This window comes from Phyllostomus hastatus, unplaced genomic scaffold (assembly GCF_019186645.2).
Source record: "Phyllostomus hastatus isolate PE091 unplaced genomic scaffold, TTU_PhHast_1.1 phas_contig_17, whole genome shotgun sequence".
Classification (NCBI taxonomy): domain Eukaryota; kingdom Metazoa; phylum Chordata; class Mammalia; order Chiroptera; family Phyllostomidae; genus Phyllostomus; species Phyllostomus hastatus.
Window position 1 is genome coordinate 21,617,647 of NW_025333664.1, and position 24,486 is coordinate 21,642,132.

The following is a 24,486-nucleotide window of genomic DNA, read 5'->3' on the forward strand; positions in this document are numbered from 1 at the left end:
ATATACTACATTACATTAATATAATATGTTTAAATCATCTATAATATATTAAATTAATTATATATATAAAATAAAATTACCATTTTAACTATGTGAAGTGCATGATTCTGTGGCATTAAATAAATTCACGATAAAAACAGCTACCATTACTGTTATGATCTGTTCGAAACCCTTTCGTCACCCCAGACGGAAACTCTAATCATTAAGCAGTAACTCTCCATTTTCCACTCACCTGAGGCCTTGGTGACCTCCCATATACATTCTGTCTTTCTGAATTTGAGTCCTATGGATATTGTGTATCAGTGAAATCATATAATATTTTCTGTCTGGCTTATTTTATTTAGCAGAGTATTTTTAAGATTTATCCATGTTGGGACAAGTAACCAGAACTTCATTTCTTTTTATGGCCAAATAATATCCCATTGTATGTACCTATCATATTTCATGTGTTTATTCTTCTGCTGATGGAAATTAGGCTTATGTACCCTTTTTGGCTACTGGGATTTTTTGTTGCTATACAGATTCACATACACATGTCCACTGGAATCCCTGTTTTCCATTTTTTTAGGAACATACCTAAATTTTAGGTACATATCAGTAGAATTGCTGGGTCATATGGTAATTCTATGTTTAACTTTCTGAAAAAGTGCCAAACTGTTTTCAACAGCGGCTGCATGATCCTGCATTCCGATCGATGATTCATGAGGGTCACATCCCCACCAACATTTATTTCCCTTTGCTGTTCATTTTAACCATGCTAGTAGATGCGAAGTGTTATCTCGTTTTCATTTTTATTTACATTTGTTATATCTTCATGATGAATTAACTCTTTTACTAATAGACAATGTCTCATTCTGTCTCAACAGTTTTTGACTTATTTCGTCATATATGAGTGGGGCCACCCCCACTTTTCCACCTTTTTACTTCCCATCTCCTTGTGTCTTTGGATCTAAAGTGAGTCTCTTTTGCCCTGATTGGCATGACTCAGGTGGTTGAGCATCGTGTCACAAACTGAAAGGTCACCAGTTCGATTCCCAATTGGGACACATGCCTGGGTTTCAGCCCCAGTTAGGGCACATTCGAGAGGCAACCAATCCAAGTTTCTCTCCCTCATTTTCTCACTCCCTTCCCCTCTTTCTAAAAATAAATAAATAAAATCTTTAAAAAAATAAAGTGAGTCTCTCTGAGGCAACATCTATTTGAATCACGTTTGGGTTTTTTTAAATCAACTTTGCCAGTATCTATCATTCAATCGATTAGAGTATTTAATCCATTTAAAGTAATTGCTGATAATGAGTGGCTTCCATCCACCATTTTCTGTTTAAATGCCTATTTAGTTCCTCTGCCCATTTTTAAATTTGAATTGGGTTTTTTTATATTACGAAGTTGTACAAGTTCATTATATATTTGGGCTTTAACCCTCTAGCTGGTATATGGCTTAGCACGCATCTTCTCCCGGTCTGCAGACTGCCTTTCATTCTGTTGGCTGCTTCTTCAGCTGCATGGGAGCCTTTTAGCTTCAGGTGGTGCCACTTGCTGATTTTTGCTTTTATTGCTTGTGCTTTTTGTGATTTGACATCACTCAAATCAATGTCAAGAAGTCTCTTCCCTGTTTTCTTCTAGGAGTTTTACAACATTAGGTCATATGTTTAAGTCTTTGAACCGTTTTGAGTTAAGTAGTAAGATAACTGGCCAATTTTATTTTTCTACATGTGGCTATCCCAGTTTTTCCCAGCATTATTTGTTGAATAAACTGTCCTTTCACTATTGAGTATTCTTGCCTCCTTTGTCAAATATTAGATTAGTGGCCATATATGCAGGTGTTTACTTCTGGGGTTTTTATTCTGTTCCACTGGTTTATGTGTCTATTTTTATGCCAGTGCCATGCTGTTTTAATCACTACAGCTTTCAAATATAGTTTGGAATCAGGAACTGTGATGCCTCTAGTTTTGTTCTTTGTTCTCAGGATTGCCTTAGCTATGTGGGGCCTTTTGTGGTTCCATATAAATTTTACGACTGTTATTTCTGTTTCTGTTAAGAATGTCATTGGAATTTTGATAGGGATTGCATGGAATATTTACATGGCTTTGGGTAGTATGAACATTTTAACAATATTAACTCTCCCAATCCATGACCATAGGGTATCCTCCCATTTGTTTGTATCTTCTTCAATTATTTTCATCAAGGTCTTATATTTTTTTATCATATAGATCTTTTAGTTCCTTGGTTAAAATTATTCCTAAGTGTTTTATTATTTAATGCTACCATGAATGAGATCATTTTCTTTACTTCATTTTCAAATGTTTTATTGTTACTTTTTAGAAATGTAACTGATTTCTCTATGTTGATTCTATATCCTGCAACTTTGCTGCCTCATTTCTTAAGGACATTACATGAGAAAACTATTTGCATATATGACATACCTTTAAAAAAATGTCATATGAATAAAAGAGGAAAATTCACTTACAAGAACATGCTTACATTTGTGGGGCCTGGAGGAAAATGCAAATGAAAGTCCACATACCTTAAGTATTTAAAACTTATAAATCGCACTCACAAATTACTAAATAAAATACATTCTAACCTCTTACCTAGAAACATGTATCTGAAAAGCCAAGTTCAAATTTTATATTTCCAGATTCTTTGGAGTTTTGTCCCAGAACATGGCATCCCAAAGAAAACCAAAGTCAGGGCTCCAGATTCCAGCCTGCAACTTGATTCTCTTTCCCACCCATTCTATTCCTTTCCCACACTATGAGGGTCCTGGGGAAGACACACATAGAAACATACGGACTTGGAAAAGAGGCTACAGATAGTTTGGGCATGGATTCTGGGTCCCAGTTACCCAGAGCACAATCCGGAAGGATAAAGCAGTGAAAGCAGTTTCTAGGTTAACATACCCCTTTGGCCGCAGTGACATTTTGTGCTACAGGGAGGGTTGCAGCCAGTGGAGCGTCGGAATGGGGCTCTCTAGAGACCAGGGCCCCAGGCAGGGAAGCCCTCTGCTCAGGCAAAAGGGTGATATACTTCCCTAAGCCACGAGAAAATTAATCTGATGAAAGGAGCAGCGCTTATGCATGAGAATACCTTCCCCAAGTTTAAGAAATCATTCCGTTAAACTCATCTTGTTCTTAACATTGCTGCCTCAGAACTGGGTTGGGCATACATAAAACTGTTGTTATGAAGTGTCCATGAGGTTGAGACACACTGATATCCTGGGCAGGAGCCCTCCACTTGAATTATCTGAACTGATTTAGCCACTAAAACTTGCCCTAGAAATGTTTATAAAGAAAAGGAAATGATAAAGTCAAGTGTTGGTATGGAAACACAGTCTCAAGTACAGATAGACTGCAAAACATGTACAACCATTTTGAAAACCAAACTGACAATATTTACTACAAGTCTTAGGAATGCCCTGTTCCATTAATCTATCGAATTGCCTCTAGGAATTAATGCCCAAGTGTTACAGAACAGAACAAGGGGGGCCTGGAACGATATACTATTATTGAAAGAAGGCCCCGGGTCCGTTATGTCCGCCGCCAGAGGAAAGACGTCTCTCAATGCCAGAGATTTGTGAAAAGGAAAGGAAATGTTTATTTAATGCTATACAGACTTAAAGTAGTGACCTAATGTCTTCATCAAAATCCCAAAGTCCCTTAAAACACCCACAAACAGACACAGTCCTTCCTTCCTTCCCCCCTTTGCCCAGTCCAGAGTACCGTATCTCAGGAAAGGAAATAGAAGTCCATGGCTCAGGCAGTCCTCTGGTTCTTCCCAGTTAGTCCTCCATCTCGACTGGGAGACCTCTCTGGGTTCCCAGCACCCTCAGCTGAGTCACCGGGATCTCTGCTAAAACCAGGTGGTGGTTCCCCTTCTAAAGCTGTGGGGGTCCCCGCTCTGTCCAGGCCTCGTGGTTCTCCCTTTCAGGGCTGCAGGAGTCTCCACTCTGTCAAGGCCGCGTGGTTCTCTCCTAAAGCAGCACGGTTCTCCTCCTCAGGGCTGCGCATGGCTCTCCTTCCTAAAGCAGCATGGTTCTCCTCTCAATGGCCGAGGTCCTCCCCATTCTGCTAAAGCCGCATGGTTCTCTTTCTCAGGGCTGTGGGAAGGGGAGAGTCCCCACTCTGCCAAAGCCGCGTGGTTCTCTTTCTCAGGGCTGCGGGAAGGGAGAGTCCTCACTCTGCCAAAGCCGCGTGGTTCTCTTTTTCAATGGCCGCCAAGTCTGGGTTTTAAATCCCCGCAGCCAATCTTCCTCTGCAGCCTCATTTCCGGCTCCTCCCACACTTGGCTTCACTTGCCAGAATTCATATCCTTCCAGCTTTACTGGGCTGCCATCTTGAGTCTGGGCAGGTGTGGCCCCATGTCCTGGAGCCAATCTTCTCTGAGCTCCCACGCAGGTGCTGTAGCTTGGGGGGATCTGCCCCCAGTCACGTCTTGGTGGGGAAGTTACTTCCATTCCCCTGGCTCAGAGATGATCACAGCTATTTAACATATCTAAGCGACCAGCCAAAGGCTATAGATATGTTAAATGACCACGCCAGAGGGTAGCTGCAAGGCTGTTGCTATGCAAAACAGCTCTCAATGGCCCTGCTCCATTTGTCCCTTCCCCCAACCCACACCCTGGGTTGGGGGGATGGAGACATCTTAAAATCTCCTGGACACCTTAAGTTCTGGACCCCATTTCAAATGCCCATTTGGGGTCCCCCCTCTTGGCTGCACCCTGTAACACAAGGAATATCCATGTAGCCAGTAGACACTAAAAGCTATTCTGCAATATACAAAACAGCTTGGGGGCAATTTTGAAAAGATGATTAGAGTGGAAGAGATGAAAAAGGGAAAAATAATTTTAAAGCCAGCGAGCTGATGAGACGTTCAGATTGGGTGAAGCGAAGAGCACGCCCCATTACTGGGATGAGGACATTTCATTTGAGACTGAGGATGTCTTCCAGCAATCTTGGAAGTTGATTGTGTAACCCCAGGTAATCACCTTCCCAGTGATCCTCCTTCCCAAACGCTTGTGTAAATTCCAATAAGCTCCAAAATGCTTGGTCTGTGTGATTTGATTTTTGTTGGAAGTTCAGGGAGAGCTTTGCACCACGGAGGGTGGATATGGCACCAGTTGGAGTAGGGCATGAAGACGGAGAGTTCTGAAGTCAGTGTGTCCCTGAGAAGGATACACCTCTGGAGTTAGCAGAGGTCGGAAGGGCTCCAGCCTTTCAAAAGCTGTGCAGTTGGTGGAAGTGTGAGACAGTTTTACTGCATCTTTCCTGTTAATCAGGGAGAGCCCACAAGCTGATGTTTGGGTTAAAATATAAAGCTATTTTAATTCTCTTAAAAAAAATTTTAGAAGGCCATACAACATGTTTCCAGATGATCTCTTTAGACACCAGTAATGTCGCTGGTTATTGGCTGTTTCCTCTTTGTTTTTGTACTTCCTGATTCTTCTCAATAAAGCACATGTTACACAACAAAAATATTTTTAAATGTTGGTTTTAACTGACATAAAAAGAAAAAAAATCTTTCAAACAAACACAACTTCCTTGATTAACCCATTTAAACATGCACATACTTAACTACAGGTGGATTTTCGACTGTGTGGGAGGAGGCCAGCACCTCTAACCTCCGCATGGTTCGACGGTCAGCTCTCATTCTCTCTCCTACCTCTTGAACTCTATGGAGCTTGGCAGGTGAATTATCCAGAAATTTATTATACTTCTGTCCTTTCATAAGTAGTCCATTAAAACAATTTGTACCTTAGAAAGCCCCAAATTTTTGAGGTCCTTAGAGTTCACAGTAAGTACTGACTGGTGATTTCTTCCTCCTGAAGAAGTGTCATGTTCTTTATTCATCTCATCTTGCTCAGAGGCACAGCTGTGGTTTAAGCTCTAAGAGGATCTGGGACAAAACAAGACTCTCTACAGGACCCATCGAGAAGATCCAGCGTCACAGGCTGTCTAACAGCAGGGGACAGAGAAGACACACTCAGATGCATGAGCACGCACGCACGCACAGGAGCGCACACACGTAACTGAAGTGGGAGTAGAGGGGCACCATTTTTTCTACACCACAGCCTGTGGGACAAAGACGTGTGAGTTTCCTAGTCAAGAAGTTGGCTAGGAGGACAGTGCAGGTTAGAACAGAATGTTCTCTCCATTGTCCAAAGCAATACATGTTGCTAGTATAAACAAAGGCTTTCATCTTCAAAACTCAAAGATCAATTTTTGAGCCCCGCTCTGTGTATATTTCTCTCCTTATCAAGAGGAGAGCCCATGATTTACTTCAATAATTCTCTAGCCAATGACTGGACTCCTTTGTTTCTCTTCAGCCATTTGATTCCTTGGGCACACCACAGCCTCATGCTAACCCGACTCTCCACGGTGCACGTTTCTGTATTTACACAGACAAGCGCTGCAGGTGGCATTACAGAAAAGCCTGCATTAATACCACTGTAACTTCGTGGTGATCAATCTCAGTTAATTCACCTATACTGTCCAGGGGCTATTGTATTAAACTACGTAAATCAGAGCCCGAGAGAGAGGTTGTTGAACTAAGGACTATAGAGATGGTATAATCTCCAAAAGCTTATTTTATCAATACCAGTACCCTGGTTGGAATTCAAGATGAACTGTCATGATTTGGAAGAATTTCTAGTTTGGTCTTAGACATGAAAATGACTGCAAGCAATTGAAAAGAAAGTTTGTTAGTCTTTCAAAAGAGTTATAATGCCAGAGAAATCAAAGCCTGGGTAACAAAACCACTCATACAGTTTCCTCAACCCGCACTGGCAGGAAACCTGTTGCCATGTAGCAGAGCTCCCAGAAGAAGCCTCTCACCCCAGTCTCCTCCAAGATACGGCCACCGAAGTCAATGAGCAAGGGAAACCTCCACAGAGAGCAGAACAGAAAGAATAAAGATTGACCAGGAATTCTCTATACCAGTGATTTTCAACTGGTGTGACGCAAGCATTTTTAAAACACAATACCTGACTATTTAGTCTGGGCACTGATCTCTTTTCCTTTAGACTGTCAAATTTTTAAAAAAATGACGACAGCCAACACAACAATAGCCTTCTGGTGTGAGTGATTCAAATTTATACTTTTATCAGATTGCTAAAAAAAATTGGGGAGGGGGTGTGCTGTAGAATTTTAGTAATTAGTTTGTGCATGCCGTGAGATGAAAAAGGTTGAAAATCACTGTTTTATACTGGCAGGAAAAAAAAACAACTTGCTATTCTTATCCATTAAGGATTCTTATCCAACTTGCTTTATGATGCTATCCCTGTCTTTTCTCCCTTTTTGGCTGTTTCTGAATGAATTTTTTACTGCAGTCATCCTATTATTCTTTCACCATTGTATATTGCTTGTCTGTGAATAATTCATTTATGATGTGAAAATAAAAATTGGCTTTCACTTGGATTGACTGAAGTGATAGACACAACACCCAGAGATCCCAGACTTAGCTGAATGCAGTAAATGCAACAGACTTTGTGGTTTGACTAACTCATTCATTCTTAGAAATGAGTACATGTCTACCTCGGTCTGCCTGGGCAGACACCCAAAGTAGAGAAAGCACAGAGTCTTCTCACCAGCTGTCCACGGCCCACAGAATGGCATCAGGTGTGATGAAATAGAACGCGCTGTGTCTCCAGTTCCATGTGGGGTAAACTGGGTGACCTCAAATTTCCTGTGCCTGCCCACATGATGCAAAATCCACAGATCAGAAGTTTGGGGGCATACTTCATATGACACCACCTGTTCTGGTTCAGTGGATAAGAAGCCAGGTCTCTGAGGAAGGTGGCATGGTGTGCAACTCACTGGACCAAGGGCTGTAGCTGCCGCCTCCTCCAAGAAACCTGGCCATGAGGCTCCTGCTAATCATTGCAATTCTTCTGTTCCAGAAACCCACAGGTAATCCCGAGTTTTCCAGGGACTCATGCAAATCAGCAACGGGATGGAATACTTTTAAGAACCGCAGGTAATTTTATAATTCACAGTAGAAAGAAATAGATTCCCCAGGGATGGCTGAAGTCTACCAAATGTCATCAGAAATTCCCTCTTCCTGAGGCCTTCTACCATGGTACTGTTCTTTAAAAGAGGCACCATGAGTTGAAAGGGGTACTCAGAGCTGAAAAGAGGCCATAACTGCCTCTGGGAAGGTCTCACTGAAGAAAGGAATGAGCCCAATATCTAGGGCTGCCCTGTTTCTTTGGATACAGTGCTTTCTCTGGCACCCAACCACTCTGTCTTCCATATACATATATGTGTGTCTATTCTACTACAGTGTGTGAACAGTGGAAGAAACACAAACTTTGGGGTCAGGTTTGAGAAACAGGCCTTCACTGTCTACTACTGGTCTGTCAACTTTTGATAAATGGTGAGGACTTTCTGAGCCTCAGTTTCCTCATCAGTGAAGATAACGATACCTGACTCATGAGGGCCTTATTAAATGATATAACATTTATGAAACATCTAGCATAAGGTTTAGCACACACTAAGAGCTTAAAATTAGTTTTCTTTCCTCTTTCAAAACCAGATCTATTACAACTGTCTCTTAGTACAGTAATAGGCATGGTCCGTCCCTGCCACCTTAAACTCCTAAGGACCAAAGGAGTTCTAGAACCTGAGGTTGGAGGCAGCATCTTTGTTCTTAGTCTTCACCTTCTGGGGTCTATTCCAGAAGACTGTACAAGCCCAGAAACCAAAACCTGAACATTCTAACTGTTAGATCACTGAAAGCACTTAGGGTCACTAAAGAATAGAATATATAGCAAGGTGAGCAAAAGTCTGGGGCTGAATATTAGAGGCAGTCTTGCCACTAATAGAGGAAAAATGAGGGGAGTCAGAGAGAAATAAAACAAGTCCAGGATTATTGTGATGCCATGGAAGCCAAAGAAAGATAAGCATTGGCAAAAACGTCCAATGGTAGGAATTAATGAGGAAGATGACTGAGGGAAAAAAATGTAACTGGACAACAAGAAAGTCATTCTTGACCATGGTAGTGAGTATGAACTTGAGAGTGTAGTTTGATCCACACATAAATACATAGTAAAAAAAATTATATTCTGGGTAGAAATGGGGCTGTGGTGGAAGGAAGGAAGGGAGGGAGGGAGGGAGGGAGGGAAGTAGTGCCCTGGAAACATTCAAATGGAGGCAGGCTTGCTGCAGCCCCAGGGCGAGCATAGTGCCACAGCCTGAAGTCAAGGATTCACCTCCTTTATTTTCCCAAACAAGACCTGGTGCCATTGGTGGAGCCCATCAGATGCTGGCTGGAAGTCCAAAACCTTAGAGGAACTAAATACGAGTGATCAGACAGACATACTCACTGAAGTTTACCTTCTTGGTGCATCCTCCGTGGGATATCACAGGCACCTGCCTTATGAATCTCCCATACGTGTAATCCCCATAAACACCCTCTCTCCTCCCCATGTCCAAAGTTGCCTTTCAGTCTCCAACACTGACCTTGGCTTATTGTTCTTTATTTGCACAGTAACTGAACAACTTAAGAAATGCTGGGGTCAATATATACAAGGAAGGTGCAGGAAAATATGCAGAATAAGTGAAATACGCGAAGTACTATGTGAAAATGGGAGATACTGTTGCCTCAGTATCATGGAAGTGGAAGCTCGTAAAAAAATTCCCAAGCCAACTCGTCCCAAGCCAATGACATATGCAATGACTTTGCCTCAAGACTACGATGCGTATCCAGAAAATGATTTAATTCCCAAGACAAACTCTACATAAATCAAATACAATTTCCATTCCTTTATTTCTTAACGTATTCCAACACACTAAGTGAAGAGAACCACACTTTTCCCCTTTTGGTTCCTTAATCCTCAGAAGACCTTCAGGCAGATTCTAATAAAGTTTATTGTCAGTTGTCTGACTCATTTGCTCTTTAACCAGTGATTGAACACTCAATACACCAAGTGATGAATCGATAAGGACAACTCAGAACCTCCCCTTGAACTGGGAAATTCACGAATGAGTTTAAAGTGGTGTCTCATGAAATGTGTCCGATTTCAACAGGTGACTGATTGTAGAGAAGGTGATTTGAGTGAACAGACTAAAATCAACACATGGGAAGGAATTAGAAAAAGACAGGACATTTTAGGAAAATATACATGCACTTTGTTTGGTTTAAGAATAGAATGGCCAAAGTGTAACTATGGGGAAATCTAATGTCTTTAGTTCCTGCGTAAAAAGCAGTGAGCTGGAGGGAGAGACGAAGAAGATCCCACTGTGGTAGAACTCACTATGTAAGGTGGAGGCAGACACAGATAGGTAACTCCTAGACAAGGGAGTTTCTTTGTTGTTGTTGTTGCTGCTGCATTACATGCGACTGCTAGTAATGCATCCCCTTGGTGATCCAGGCCCCCTGGAGTTTGGAGATAATGTAAAGGACCCACAAACTGGTCTGAATTGCTGTACAAGGGCCAAAATCCAAACCAATGCTGGCAAGGTTGGGGAATAAAACTCTCATTTATTGCAAAATGAGATGTGCCACTTTGGAAGACAGTTTGATGGTTTCTTATAAAACTAACACTCTCTTACCAAACAATCCAACAATTACAGTCCTTGGCATGGCCCCAACTGAGCTGAAAACTATCCACACAAAAACCTGCACACAAGTGTTTAGAGCGGCTTTATTCATTATTGCCAAAACTTGAAAGCAGCCAAGATATCCAGTAAGTGAATGGATAAATAAACTGCGGTACATCCAGACAACGGAATATTATTCAGCACTAAAGAGAAATGAGCAGTCGAGTCATGGAAAGACAGAAAGGAACCTTAAATGCATGTTCCTGAGTGAAAGAAGCCAATCTGAAAAGGCTGCATTCTGTATGATCCCAACAACAGCAGCGGCCCCCTGCCTTTTTGGCATCAGGGACCGGTTTTGTGGAAGAGAGGTTTTCCACGGACTGGAGGGTGGGGAGGTAGTTTCGGGATGGTTCAAGCACACCTCCTGCTGCGCAGCCTGGTTCCCAGCAGGCCCAGACCGGTACTGGTCCGTGGCCCGGAGGTTGGGGCCCCCTGAACTACAGGACATTCTGGAAAATGCAAAGAGCATAGTTACAGTAAAAAGATCAGGGAGGGAAGCATAGGCGAAGCATGGAGAAACTTTAGGGCAGTGAAACTATCCTATACTGTAGATACTGTAATGACTTTTGTCAAATCCATAGAATGTGCACCACCAAGAGTGAACCCAAAATAAACTCCAGACTTTAAGTGACGATGTGTCAGCATCGGTTCATCAGTGCCAGGTGCTGACAGGCGGCTGCGTACGTGTGCGGAACAGGGTGTCCGGAGAACTCCCTGTACCTCCCACCCAATTTTGCTGTGAACCTCACACTGCTCTAAAAATAAAGCCATATATATAATTATCATTATTAAATATACATTTAATAACATTATTAAAACTCACCAGTTACTGCAGCAATTCTTTAGAGCTAAAACCAGCAAAAGTTTTCTTAGGAAGGAGTATTTTAAGCAGACATAGTTTAGAACTGCCAGCACATGGTGATGATAAAAAGCAGACTTTCAACTGGTTTGATTTTCATTCTTAAACTTGCTACAATATCCCCTTATTGCCTGCACTGAGGCTGGCCACACTGCCCCAACCATTTCCCTACATGCCAATAAAGTGAACCAGGACACAAGTCACCTTTTGTCAAGTGTTAAAAAAAAAAGAAAAAAAAGAACTGTTAATACGTGATTGTACAGTTTGAACAACCACGATGATAAATCAGCTTCCAGGGTGGGAAAGGGGCCGGATTTCCTGATTTAAAGGATTTGCCAATTCCCTTGGTGTACATGCTCCCACATAGCTCACTTGAAGCTACAGTGTGAAGTCACCGAGTGTGGCGCTGGGAAGAGATGGTCACAACGGGCTCCGCTGGCGGGCGCAGCGCACACCACCCAGGATGCTGATGCAGCCATGGGGGCACAGGCTACTCACGAAGGGCCCCGCAGCTGCTGCAGGAGCAAGTCCTCTTGGCTCTTCGGACTAAAGGAGCTCTCCAGCACCCACAGACAACTGTGTGGGCTGCACTCACGCATAGCCTGGGGGTGGGGCTGGCTGTGCATCCTGGGGGCAGCGTCCACCATTCTCACCACCCACATGCCCCAGGCGAGGCAATCACGTTAAGTTCTAAGTCTGGAGGGGATGTAGGGAATCCAGCCACAGGAAAGCAGTGCGTGAATGGAAGCAGTGATCTCAGAAGACTCCTGAGATGGGGTCAGGACAGGGGTCGGAGGTAGGCATGCGTGTCAGTGAGCATGTGCAAGCTCTCCTAACCGTGTGTGCTCTTGTGCACAAGGACAGGTTAAAAACAACCAGCCATGTAAGACGGTCTTAGAGGAGAAGTTGTCTTAGAGTCAGATGGCCCTTCCTCCATTTCAAGCCTGCGGCTAAAGTCACAGTTCTCACCTGCACAAGGGGAGGTGAGAAGTGAGACCTTTGAACTGGATCCAAGACTGGAATTCTAAAAATGGAAAAAAGTGAGCAAAAATTTGTTGAATCTAACCAGGATAGAAGCCATTAGCAAACACTATATATTCAGCAAGAAAGGAGAATTTAATATCATATAGTTCAGCTGAAAAGATATAATGATTTATAAAAACAATTAGGAGAAACTTTAATAAACCATCTACATTTTGCCATGGCTCACTTATCACACCTTCCAACAATGCAACATCAACTGCATTAACGTTTTCTTTGCTTCCTAAAGTCTAGCTAGTAACCAGCTACCCAAGCCCTCTGCTGCTTGTTACTAGTTAAAGGAGCAGTGAACACATGCTTGGACCAACCAAATCAATGCAAGTTGAGCTAAAGCTAAATAATGAATAGAGGTTTGTTCTTTCAAAAAGGAGTCTGTGGGGAAGAGATACAGACAGAAAACTCAGTGGGTAGGAAACAGCGCATGCCAGGGCCCTGAGGTAGGAGGAATACAGTGTATTTGGAGAAACAGGGTCCGTGGGCAGAGAATGGGAGAAAGGAAAATATTGGAGAGGTGGGCGGAGAACAGTTAGACTTCTTAGGGCTAACAGACCATGTCTAAGATTTTGATCTTTAACTGAAAACGAATAGGAGGCCACTGAATATTCTAAGCAGGGAATAATATGGTCAGGTCTGCATATTTTAATCACTCTGTATCAAATGCCAAAAAACATACTGAAACTGGGAGAAGATGTGGAGGGAGAGATTAAAAGGTTATCACCACTGGCCAGGTGAGAGGTGGTTCGGACCAGAGCCGAGGGCGTGAGGGGACGAGGTGGGTGGATCAGAGAGCTCTCTGGCAGCTCTGATCTGTAACAGTCGGTTACTCGCTGGATGCGGTGGGTGTGGGGATGACTCCCAGGTCTCAGTCTACAGTGACATGAGAAACTGAGTGGCGGTGGCCATCTGCTGAAGGACAGTACACAAGTATACACCCTTGTCTTGTCTCATCATCACAAGTCCAGCTGCTGATGCAAGCAGCTTAAGTGAATTCCGGAAGCCACAGGTCGAACCAGAGGCACAGTTAACAGTTGTGGTACACAGAGCGGATGAGCGAACACTCAGTGAGATCCTCACAACACACCAAATTAGCAGCCGGGTCCAACACTTGACATGTATGGTAACTCCACTGAAATTACAAATAAATCTTCCTTTACTGAAATGACTACAGACGGTGCTGATTTCTGCTTTCTTCAACAGAGTCACTGAAGGGCATCTACTCCCTCTTCCCAGGTTCCACTGAGCTTGCTCTCACGCCATGCCCAGTTCCCTCTTCCCGCTCACCTAGCCCACTTCTAGGGGGAAGGGAGGCTGCCCTCTCTGCGCCTGGGGGTTTGGCGTGATCGTGGGTGAACTGGCTTTCTGAAGCAGAGATGATGCCCTGGGAAATAGTTTTTTCCTTGAACTGAGACCTAAGATAAGGGTCTCTCTCTCTCTTTTTTTCCCTCAAAAAGCAAGCACTGTAGGTCGTAGCGCAGTGTCTCCTCACAATAAACCAGAATGTGCAGCTCAGAGCAAGCCAACCATGCAATGAAGGAACGCTGGCCAAGTGATGCCATCAAAGTGGTCCTGCAGGGGACCAAGGTGTTCTACTCCAGACGCACAGCCGATCTGTGGTCTTGTTTAGTTCAAACAGAAATTTTAGAAGAACCTGTCCTCAGTTTGAACCCTAAGCATTTCTACTTCGGTCCGTGGGAGTGCTGGGTTCTCCCACTACTCTCTCTCAACTACCAGTTTACTCTCACTCCTAGTCCAAATTTCAGAAAGAACCGCCTTGATGGTCTCTGCTGAGTAACATATTCTGCACTGCGCCACTATTCGGGGAGGCTCTGAATCAGCTGCCTTGAACCGGGTGCCCAGCCCGTGTGAGGCAGAGCCCACCACTGCCTCCCAGGGGAGAGGGCTCTGGGCAGGACAGCTCCAGCAGCAATGGCACTGAGACGCACTGAACTGGAAACCCCTCCACTGGAAACCCCTCGGGAATCCCGACTTCCTGAAATACATGAGCGTTCACCCTGTGACCCAAGACAGAAACTTGAAGGGGATGCTTAAGTCCTCTCTCTCCCATCCTCTGCTTTCAGGTTGTTTCAACCAGATCAACAAATCTGGTTGTTTCTACCTCCCAATAAGGGATGGTTGCCAGAGGAGAGGAGGCTGGGGGGATGGGTGAAAAAGGTAAGGGGGGTAAAAGGTAAGGATGGGTGAAAAGGTAAGGTACAACGTATAGTCACTAATGTTGTAATATCCACGTATGGAATCAGATGGGTACTAGGTTTGTCGGGTTGGTCATTTCGTAAGTTACATAAATGTCTAATCACTATGTTGTACACCTGAAACCAATATAATATTGTATGTCAACTATAATTGAAATTTTGTTAATTATTGAGAAGGTAATATTTCAATAAGTTAGCACAGTAACATAATAAGTAGAATTAATGGGATGATCACACTGTAAGGTATAAAAATGTTGAATCGCTATACTGTGTACCTGAAACCAATATGACTAATATAATATCATACACCAACTATGAAATTTTAAATTATCACAAAAAATAAAAGTAAAAATATTTTTAAAAGTAAATGAATTCCAACCTTACCTCCTCCATATATCTTCCAAAATCGCCTGCAAAAAGCATGCATCATGTCTGACCGGGTCATTGCAAGAACATACTAACTGTTCTGTTTGCCTCCGGAAGTCTCTTCTCTCATCTGACCCGGCCCCCACACTATTCCGTGAGCTGCATTTCTATGATAAAATTGGGTGATGTTTTTATTCTATCTCAAGCCTTTCAAGTACCTCTGTTTCCTACAAGGTCAAAGTTCTGAAGATGTTTAAAAGATAAATCTGAGGTTTCACTTTTCAGTTTTTTCTCAAACCCCAACATATTAGTCCATATTCCCTTTCTAATTAGGCAGCCCCCACCTTAGTGGTATTTTAAGATTAGGCCAATTACTCTGAATCCGTCCTGGAAAATCTGCTCTTGTTCCAGCCATATTACAGAGAGGCTTATTTCAGAGCCAGTGTGTTGGAATTTGTCAGGCAATTCAGCTTCTCAGAACTGTTTCAACACTGTTCTCATTTTGGTAGGAGGAATGAGTTTGTACATTCCAGAATTCCTAGGCTATTATGAATAGCCTACGACCCTTTGTGTGCAAGTCTTTGCATGGACTATGCTTGCATTTCCCTGCATCTATAATAAGGAGTGTAACTGTCAGATCATACAGCAAATCCGTTTAACATTCGAGTAACTGCCAGACTGTCTTCCAACACGGCCGCCCTCCCACCAGCAGGGGATGGAGGGTTCCAAGTTCTCCGCGTCCACGCCAGGACTCATTATTCGTCTTTTTAGTTATAGCTATCCTAGTGAGTGTGAAGTGGTCATCAGCTTGCTTTTAATTTGTATCTATCTGATTGCTGCTGTATGTTTTTTTCAGGTGCTTACTGGTCATTCATAAATCTTCTTTGGAGAAATATCAGCTCAGATCTTTTGTCCATTTTTTTCTTTACATGTAGTATATATTTTATTTTCTTAAATCTTCACCTGAGGATGTGTTTATTGATTTTAGAGAGAGAAGAAGGGAGAGGGAGAAACATCAATGTGAGAAAGAAACATCTATTAGTTACTTCCCATATGTGCCCTGAGCAGTAATTGAACCCGAAACCTTTTGGTGTGCGAGATGATGCTCCAAGCACCTGGACCACCCAACCAAGGCACACAGTATTTATTTCATTAGTCTTTACTAGTTTATTACTTTTGACATTCTCACATTACAAAGGCAATGTAGTGGAAGAAGCTTTTTTTGATATTTATATCATCTGAAATAATACAACTAGAACCATATATTTTTAAAAAATTCTCTTTGAATGCCAAAAAAAAAGAAAAGACAAGTTCAACAACAATAGAATTCCTTTCTCACAGGTGGACATTAAAGTGGACCTAATTTGGTTTTCTTTTCTAAAGCCTTCAAAGACAGAAGCAGCTTAAAATCTAATTAAAATAAACTTTTAAAGATGTTATTTATTTATTTTTAGAGACAGGGGAAGGAAAGACGAAGGAGACGGAGAGAAACATCAATGTGTGAGAGACACATTGATCGGCTGCCTCTCGCACACCCCCAGCTGGGGATCCAGCCAGTAACCCTGGCCTGTGCCCCGACTGGGATTCAAACTCAAACCGGTGACCCTTTGGTTCGCAGGCCAGCACTCAATCTACTGAGCCACACCAGCCAGGGCTAATTGAAATAGATTTTTAAAACATTGTTTACTGCACTGCTGGACTCCAGAACAATGTTCTGTTTCCTGTTGCTTTGATGCACGCTCGCCTTTGTTTCTCCTCTTGCTCTTTTTTTACTGGCCCAGCTGCACCGTGTTTATCTCCTTCATCATCTCTTCCACATTTAGTTCTCTTGCCCTGAAACTGTGCTTTTCCTCAGCTAACCCAGCCTGGACAGCTTCATTTCCCTTTCTTCTTCCTTTAAATCTGCGACCTATTGATTCCCATTTGTTTAGGGATTCTTGCTGATCATCTATGATTTTTTTCAATGCTTGCTTCTTGTTCCCCATCTCTCTCTAGTACTTCCCACATCACTTTATTCCTTAACTGTAAGTTAATGTTTGGGGTGTGTGTGTGTGTGTGTGTGTGTGTGTGTGTGTGTGTGTGTTTGCATTTTCAGCTTTTTATTCAATGCTTCCTTAGCTTGTTTTTTAAATGGAAGCATTTCCTCTTTTGCTCCTCTGACAAAATCTATCCATTTTATTTCACCATGACTTGAGAAAAGAGTGTGCAAATCTTTTGTACAGGTCAGATCATCTAAGTTCCCCCCAAATTTCAGCAAACACCCAATCCTCTAGATTTCATTTCAGCATTTCTGGCTAACTTTTGTTTTTCTTCTTGCTCTTGTTAAGCTCATGCATTAACTTTCGCTTTACTTTGCTTTTTTTTTTTTTGGCCCCCAAAGTAATGTTTGAAAAGCAAGGTCCCTATCTTTGTTCTTCTGGTCACAGTGGGGAGCAGGGGAGTGTCTCAAAACACTTCTCAGCCGATTTAATGCTATGAAACACATCAAATTTTGATTCCTTAAATGCTCTGTGCAATGCTCTCTTCATTTGAATATTCCATACTTGACCTTTATCTTCTAACCATGCATCTATGTCAACAAGAGTTGCACCTGTTGGAGAGCATTTAACATAAAAAGATCTGTGGCCCTGACCAGTGTGGCTCCGTTGGCTGGTGTGTAGGAGCCCACGCCCAGGTTGTGGGTTCAGTCCCCAGAAGGGGTGCATACGAGAGGCAGCTAATTGGTATTTCTCTCCCTCTCTGTCTCCCTCCCTTCCTCACTCTAAAAACAAGTAAATAAATTTTTTTAAGATCTGTTTTTTTACATCATTTTAACACTCATCAGTCCCTTGAGGGAGGAGCTTGCTTGGAGATCTGATTTTAGTTTTAGCTTCACTTATTTTCATAATTTCTGTCTTTGATTTGTTCAATGTTTCTAGTATTACACTGAAGTCTGTCAGATGGTTTAACCTGTTGAATTTCAGCATTCTCTCCTTCATCCAGGTTCCCGGCCTTCATCCAGTTTGATCCATTCCTTGAAGATTCTGTCTCGAGGCTCACTGCCGTCACCAAAACAAACTCAATTTGATGACAGCTTTTGGCCTCCAAAACAGCCATTTTTTATCATCACTCTTTCCACCCATGCCGGCCCTGGTCCCGCAGACAGGGCCGGCATGGGTGGAAAGGACCCATGGGAAAGGACCCACGTGACAGGACCACTAGAAAGGACAGTGACATCTGTCTCCCATTGCAGCGAGCTGGCCCAGTACGTCTAGAGAAGATGGGGGCCATCTTTTATTCATTGTTTAATTGGGTTGTCTTTTCATTATTGAGGTGCAGTAGTTCTTTCCCTATTCTAGGCACAAGTCCTTATCAGGTAGGGGATTTGCAAAAATTTCCTTCCATTCTGTGGATTATCTTTTCACTTCCTTCCTGGTGCCCTTTGAAGTATGAAATTTTTAAATCTTGCTAATGTCCAGTTATTCACCGTTTTCTTTGAACTTTTTAAACATAAAAGCAGACCCTGTGCAAACTCAGGGTGGCAGGCGGCTCTGTGTGTGTGTGTGTGTGTGTGTGTGTGTGTGTGTAAGTCGTCAGCTGTGTCAGCTTGAAACAAGCCTTTCCCCAGCATGGGAATGTTTACCCTGTCACTGTGCTTTTCTTCCTTCTCTCTTTTTAAAAAATAGTTTATTTTTATTTTATTTTGTTCCATTTCCATTTATTCCTTTTATACCCTTGCCAACCTCCCCTCACCCTCCCGCCCCCACCATGTCACTGTTCTTAACTAAAGAGTATAGATACACTGCTAAGTTTTTAACTCACTACTTCAGACTGATCAACCATATTTTACTCTGTCTATGCAACATAACTTATTTTACTTTATCTGTAGAGGTTACAGATAAGTGCCTTCCAACTCTAACCAGGCTGAAACATAGCCAAGAAGGCTGAAAGACTCTATCCTGTCATCTGCATGCTTCCGTTTCGATACAAGACAGGGACCTCAGATGTGCCTACGTCTTATGTGGCCCGATTCTCAGACTCAGGAAACATTATTTAATAGTATCTGGGCCTTGATACTTGTCTGACAGGTACTATTTGAATAGGGTTATTTAACTGTAATATTTGAATTATTATTTCTTATAATTTTTTACTAGTTTATCTATGTTCTCTAATAGTATCAATTGGTTATTTTTTTTAAAGTCTGAAAAGCACCACACTGGTAATGAACATCTGCATATTCCCAAGAGCCACTGAGTAACTGAGGCTACGTCAGAATGTACCTATGAACAAAAACATACCTTCGTAAAGTTGCTTTGATCATGACTGGTCTTAAATATTTGATTATTTCTAAACCAATTATTGAAGTGGATCTTAATTGTTGTCACTGTCACTACCCTCGTCTTTACCAATTAAATACTAACCTGAACCTCTGTGCTGAGAAACTGCCCAGTGCACGATGTGTCCTGTCTTAGACATGAGGTCATGGGAGACGTAAGCCCACTAGAGCTCACTTCAGAAAAGGAGGACCTGCCAGAACAAATGGTAACGACCACATGAGGCCTTGGGGAGTAGAACCAATTAAACCAAGAACTGAAACTGGATTTCTCTCTCTCTCTCTCCCTCCCTCCCTCCTACTTTTCTTATTCAGCAGTATACCAGGACCCAACTTGGATATCCACAGACGTAGGTTCAGCCTGTACACATACATCTGTTCCTCACCCTGGTCCAACTACTTGTAGCCAAGACAGCAGGGTGATCTGGCCCGACACTGTCTTGCCAGAACCCATAGAAACAGGCTCCCTGAGGAGAGCTATGAGCAAATTTTCTAAGAAAGGATGAGTACAAGTAGGAAATGATTAATATCTGTGGCACTTTTCATGAGCATTGTCCAAGACCCCCTGAGAGATGGGTGGCCCCCACGGCTGCTGTGCAGTAGAAAACTACCTGGAACATTCTGGCAATTTTGAAATGTTCTATGAAAAAGATCTTAGAAAATGTTCTAAGATAGAACCAAGAAAAACAAGGCACAGATAATTCTGCTTGTACCAAAAGGGTACGTAATAAAAATATAGGCTTTAGATTTAATTTTGTATATGAAAATAAGCATCTAACAATACTGACCCCGTCCACTTCTCCTATGAGTGTGGAAGATATAAGAAGCATAATAGGAGGAAGTCAAAGCAAAGATGAGATCCACCCAAAGTAGAATTCAAGGCTTAATTTTCTGTTTAGTTCATTATGCCCCCTCTCCTAACACAGGAGACACTTCACTGGCTGATCTGATACTAACTAAGCCAAAATGGATTATTGTATGTAATTTATCAGTGGACACATATAGACTAGAGGACACATATAGATTAAAGACAATGGGCAAGATCCAGCTTCATGTCATAGTGACTAAATGGACCCTCCCTGAGAATGCCACTGGTGATCTACAGTGGTGGAGATGGAAAAGACAGGAGCCTGTGAAGTATTGCAATAAGAAAAGGGCCTTCTATGTGAGCCTTAAAAAAAAAATTCTCTAACAATGAAGGCAAAATTAGCTTGCATGGTGCTGAAATCATCAACAAAAAATACTGAAAATTCTGCAGTCTAGACCAGTCCTTGATTCTTACACACTTCAGAATTCTCAAAGGCCTCAACTGCTAACAGGCAGGCACTCAGAGGCTCTGAAAATGTTAACACAGGCATCTAAACACCTGTCCTCCTGTCCTCCCAGTAAAACAAGATGGTGAGCTGCACATGGAGGAATAGGCTCTTTGATTCCCCTATCCCAGAGGAGGTGTTGGAGCCACAAACATTATCTGTGACTTAAATGTGAACCAGGCAACCTCCACGATGGCACCGCACAACATTCTGTTCTGTTCACCTGGAGGGCATTTCCTGCCATCGTGACTTACTGAGGACGTGTTTAGCTCGTGAGGAGCTTCTTAAATGTGTCCTCCTCATTTATAAGGCTTTAAATTTTACGCTATTTTAAACTTACTTTTTAATTTCAGCTTTTGGGGGCATAATTAACACACAAAATTGTAAGATATTTAAAGCACACATCGTGGTGATTCATATACATTGTGAAAATACTCCTCCATCTAGTTCATTAACACAACCATCACCTCACATATGTATTTATCTTTCTTTCTCTTTTATTTTTTGTGGAGGGGGCTGGGGGGCATTTAAGTTCTACTTTCCTAGCAAATTTCAATTACATAATAAAGTGCTATCAGCTATAATCACCATATTCTATATTAGACCTTCCTCATTTTATAGCAGGAAGTTTATAAACCCACACTAGTGAAATAAACAGAATATGCAATGTTTTCAAAAATCCTAAATACGTCTCTAAAAGTTGTGACAACTGGATATTCAAATTGCTACTGAAGAAAAGAAATGGAGCGTGCCCGTTAAATGAGCTTCAAATGATGCGATGGAATTATCATTAGCTGTCATCACCTCCCATTAGATCTGTGCTAATACATGTTATGGAAATGTGCAAATATCTTCTCTTCCTCTAAAGAATTCTTTGTTGCTAGAAAAAGGCTCTGTACTCATCCTTAACACACAAAGTTGGGACATTCGGATCTCCTTAGACATAAGAAACTTCAGGAAAAAGAGGAGTGATGCCTGAGATGCTACGAAAGTAGAGGAGCTGCCTTCTGCCTCTGCCAGCGTGTTCCTCTTATCTCTGTGTCACCCATCCTACTAGTAGGATGACTGGAACATGGTAACTGTTCATTCCTTTTTTAAAAAGATTTTATTAATTTATTTTTAGAGAGGGAAGGGAAGGAGAAAGAGAGAGAGAGAGAGAGAGAAACATCAATGTGCGGTTGCTGGGGGCCGTGGCCTGCAACCCTGGCATGTGCCCTGACTGGGAATCGAACCTGCGATGCTTTGGTTCACAGCACGCGCTCAATCCACTGAGCTACGCCAGCCAGGACAAGTAACTATTCATTTCTGTATGAAGTGTTCAAAAAAGTGAGTGAATACATTAATAAATCAATCCCAGGAAAAGCATAGGACTTTATTATGTGGAGAATCCAGTTCACAAAAAGAAGCAGATACCATTTTTTGCTGTATATAATATATGCCCACATTTTTTGGCCCAAATTTTCAAAAAAAATCTTTCATTGTAATTTTTTAATTCCATTTTTTATTTATTTATGTTTAGATACTTTTTGTACTATAAAGGAATTTTAGCATTTATTTTTTAACATAGTATGGTCCAATAAATTTTATGTAACACATAATTACAAAGCATAAGAACACATACAAGGTATTTCAGGTACTGCCCATGTAGAATGTGCATCCTTATTTTTCCCTCAAAATTTGGACAAAAAGTGTGCATTAGACACAGCAGAACACGGTGAATCCCTTGCCCCAGCATGTTGCATTAGGTGGCAGTTTTGATTTAGGAAGAGTGGAGGCCAGGGGGGCGAGCACTTTATTTAGAACTGGATGGTGACGAGCGTGACGGTGGGTAAAATCATGTAGTCCAGCTTCTCATCGGACTGCACCGGAAATGGCTTGTGTGGCTCTTCAACTTTCTGGTACTTTTTGTTTTCACCTTCATTAACACAACATAATTTCCCATTTAGACATGATATTTCATATATTTCTCCAATTGCACATTTCTTCCTGCAGTAGCCTGCTATGTTACTAAAGCATTTCTTGGGTCGTGCGGCATCTGGGCACAGAAAACAACATTGGACTCAGGTTAGTTCCAGAGGCAAAGGGGAAGAGGTGTGTGGTTCCCCACCAGCTGGGGCCTCCTGTGGTCCCAAAGTGAACCTTATGCTGAGACAAGAAATCTCAGAGCCTCCTCCTTGAAAAATCATCTCGAGTTTGGGACATCCAAAACTCCAGCTCCTGGCCAATACTCAATTGGCTCTGAGAGCATTAGAACATACGACAAAAGAGAAGAGAGAGCTGAATTCATGGTTACTGCCTGAAGCTAGTCCCACCCCTAGGACCCTGGCAAATCTGACTCTGTCTTCCATGCTACAAAGTCAGCACTCCCTCCGCCCTGCCCCAGTCCTGTCCAGAGAGTGCCAACTTGTGACCATGGCATAATTCAGAGTCAAATTAACTTTTAAAGAGGATCAAAGACAGGCCTTTTTAAGTTAACAGTAAAATTGGGTATCACACTGACATGGACAGCAGAAACCTCCCTCTGCAGAGACCACGTGGGTCTCAAGGATAAAGGTCATTAAGAACCCCTTCCCTTATTCAGTTGCTATGACTTCTCCATAACCTGCACGTTTGCTCGCGCGCACGTGTGCTCTCTCTCTCTCTCTCTCTCTCTCCATCCTCCTTTCGATCTCAGATAAATGTGATTCCCAGGAATCAAACTCAATTCCATGTATACCTGTCTCCCTAGAGATCCAAATCGTCACCTATTCAGAGTATGGCACTGAGGTCCTAAATCTCCTATTTCCAGCTCTTTACTTGCCCCGGTACACAAATTTGGACAAGCCCATGGAATAAAGATGGAGAACAAAGACACAGTTCACCCTATCTTAAATTCCAGAACCAGGGAGCATCTCTGAAGGGTTGAAAGGTATTTTAGAGTCAGAAAAAAAACATACATGCCTTCATACAGCAGCAAGGGAGAACTTAGCTTTTCACATTTGTAAGGTCATGAAACACAATTATTATGAAATCGAGTCATTATACTCACTTAACAGATGAGAAAAGTGAGGTTCAGAGTGAGCGTTAGCTCAATTCATACAGTAGTCAGGGGTGAAGACATATTTTAACCTCATATCTACATGCCTCCAAAGCTTATGCTGCTCTTATTACTGTTGTAGTGCAGGCCCACCATGAACTTGAATAGAAAAAGAGATGGCCAGGTTCCTGGGTGCAAGCTTTGTTGTACGCTACCGAGATGATTCTAGATTATGGGCTCATTCCTACCTCTGGAGAGGACTCGGAGGGTATGGCTCCGATCTTTTGTTACCTCTCTAGTTGTCCTCTTCCAAGACATAGACTCGAGCCAGGCACCCAAGACAGTGGGTACTTTTGATGATATTGGCAAGACGCCAGAAATCTCGAAGGCCCCACTCTTACGGGCAGTAACATCTCCTAGGATGTCATGGTGCATCTGGACAAGTTACCTGTGGGCACCTCAAACAGCAGAACAACAAGAACCAGAAACAGCTTCATGTTTACAGACTTCCCGAGAGGAACGGGCAGCAGGATCTCTTTGTCCAGTGATCTGTGTCCCCCAGAATCTTTCAAGATGAGCCAGAGTGCCGGGTGCTACGAGCTTTCTGAGCTCTCATTTTAACCACATGGGTGAACAGGAAACCCAAGTCCACTCCCACTCACATTCCCAAATACGGAGTGCACAGTCACAGAATGTTCCAGTAAACACACCTACCTCTCCCTCCTCAGGACATGAGCTCCCAGAGAGCAGGAACAATGATTCCTCCACCGGGCC

At 42.5% G+C, this 24,486-nt stretch overlaps 2 protein-coding genes and 1 pseudogene across 2 annotated transcripts; 1 reads left to right on the top strand and 2 right to left on the bottom strand.

Annotated features, from left to right (window-relative positions):
• The first annotated feature begins 7,855 nt into the window (after nucleotides 1–7,855).
• On the top strand, nucleotides 7,856–9,737 carry DEFB127 (defensin beta 127). The gene is made up of 2 exons (XM_045833202.1): nucleotides 7,856–7,904; nucleotides 9,484–9,737. The coding sequence occupies exons 1-2, from the start codon at nucleotides 7,856–7,858 to the stop codon at nucleotides 9,735–9,737; spliced, it is 303 nt and encodes a 100-aa protein (XP_045689158.1).
• Nucleotides 9,738–11,874: 2,137 nt separating this feature from the next.
• On the bottom strand, nucleotides 11,875–18,167 carry LOC123815042 (annotated as a pseudogene).
• A 4,325-nt stretch (nucleotides 18,168–22,492) lies between these two features.
• DEFB128 (defensin beta 128) lies at nucleotides 22,493–24,244 on the bottom strand. Its single transcript, XM_045833203.1, has 2 exons — nucleotides 24,161–24,244; nucleotides 22,493–22,731 (listed from the first exon to the last, which is right to left on the bottom strand). Exons 1-2 carry the CDS (start codon nucleotides 24,207–24,209, stop codon nucleotides 22,493–22,495), a joined length of 288 nt encoding a protein of 95 aa, XP_045689159.1. The 5' UTR covers nucleotides 24,210–24,244.
• Nucleotides 24,245–24,486: the final 242 nt, after the last annotated feature.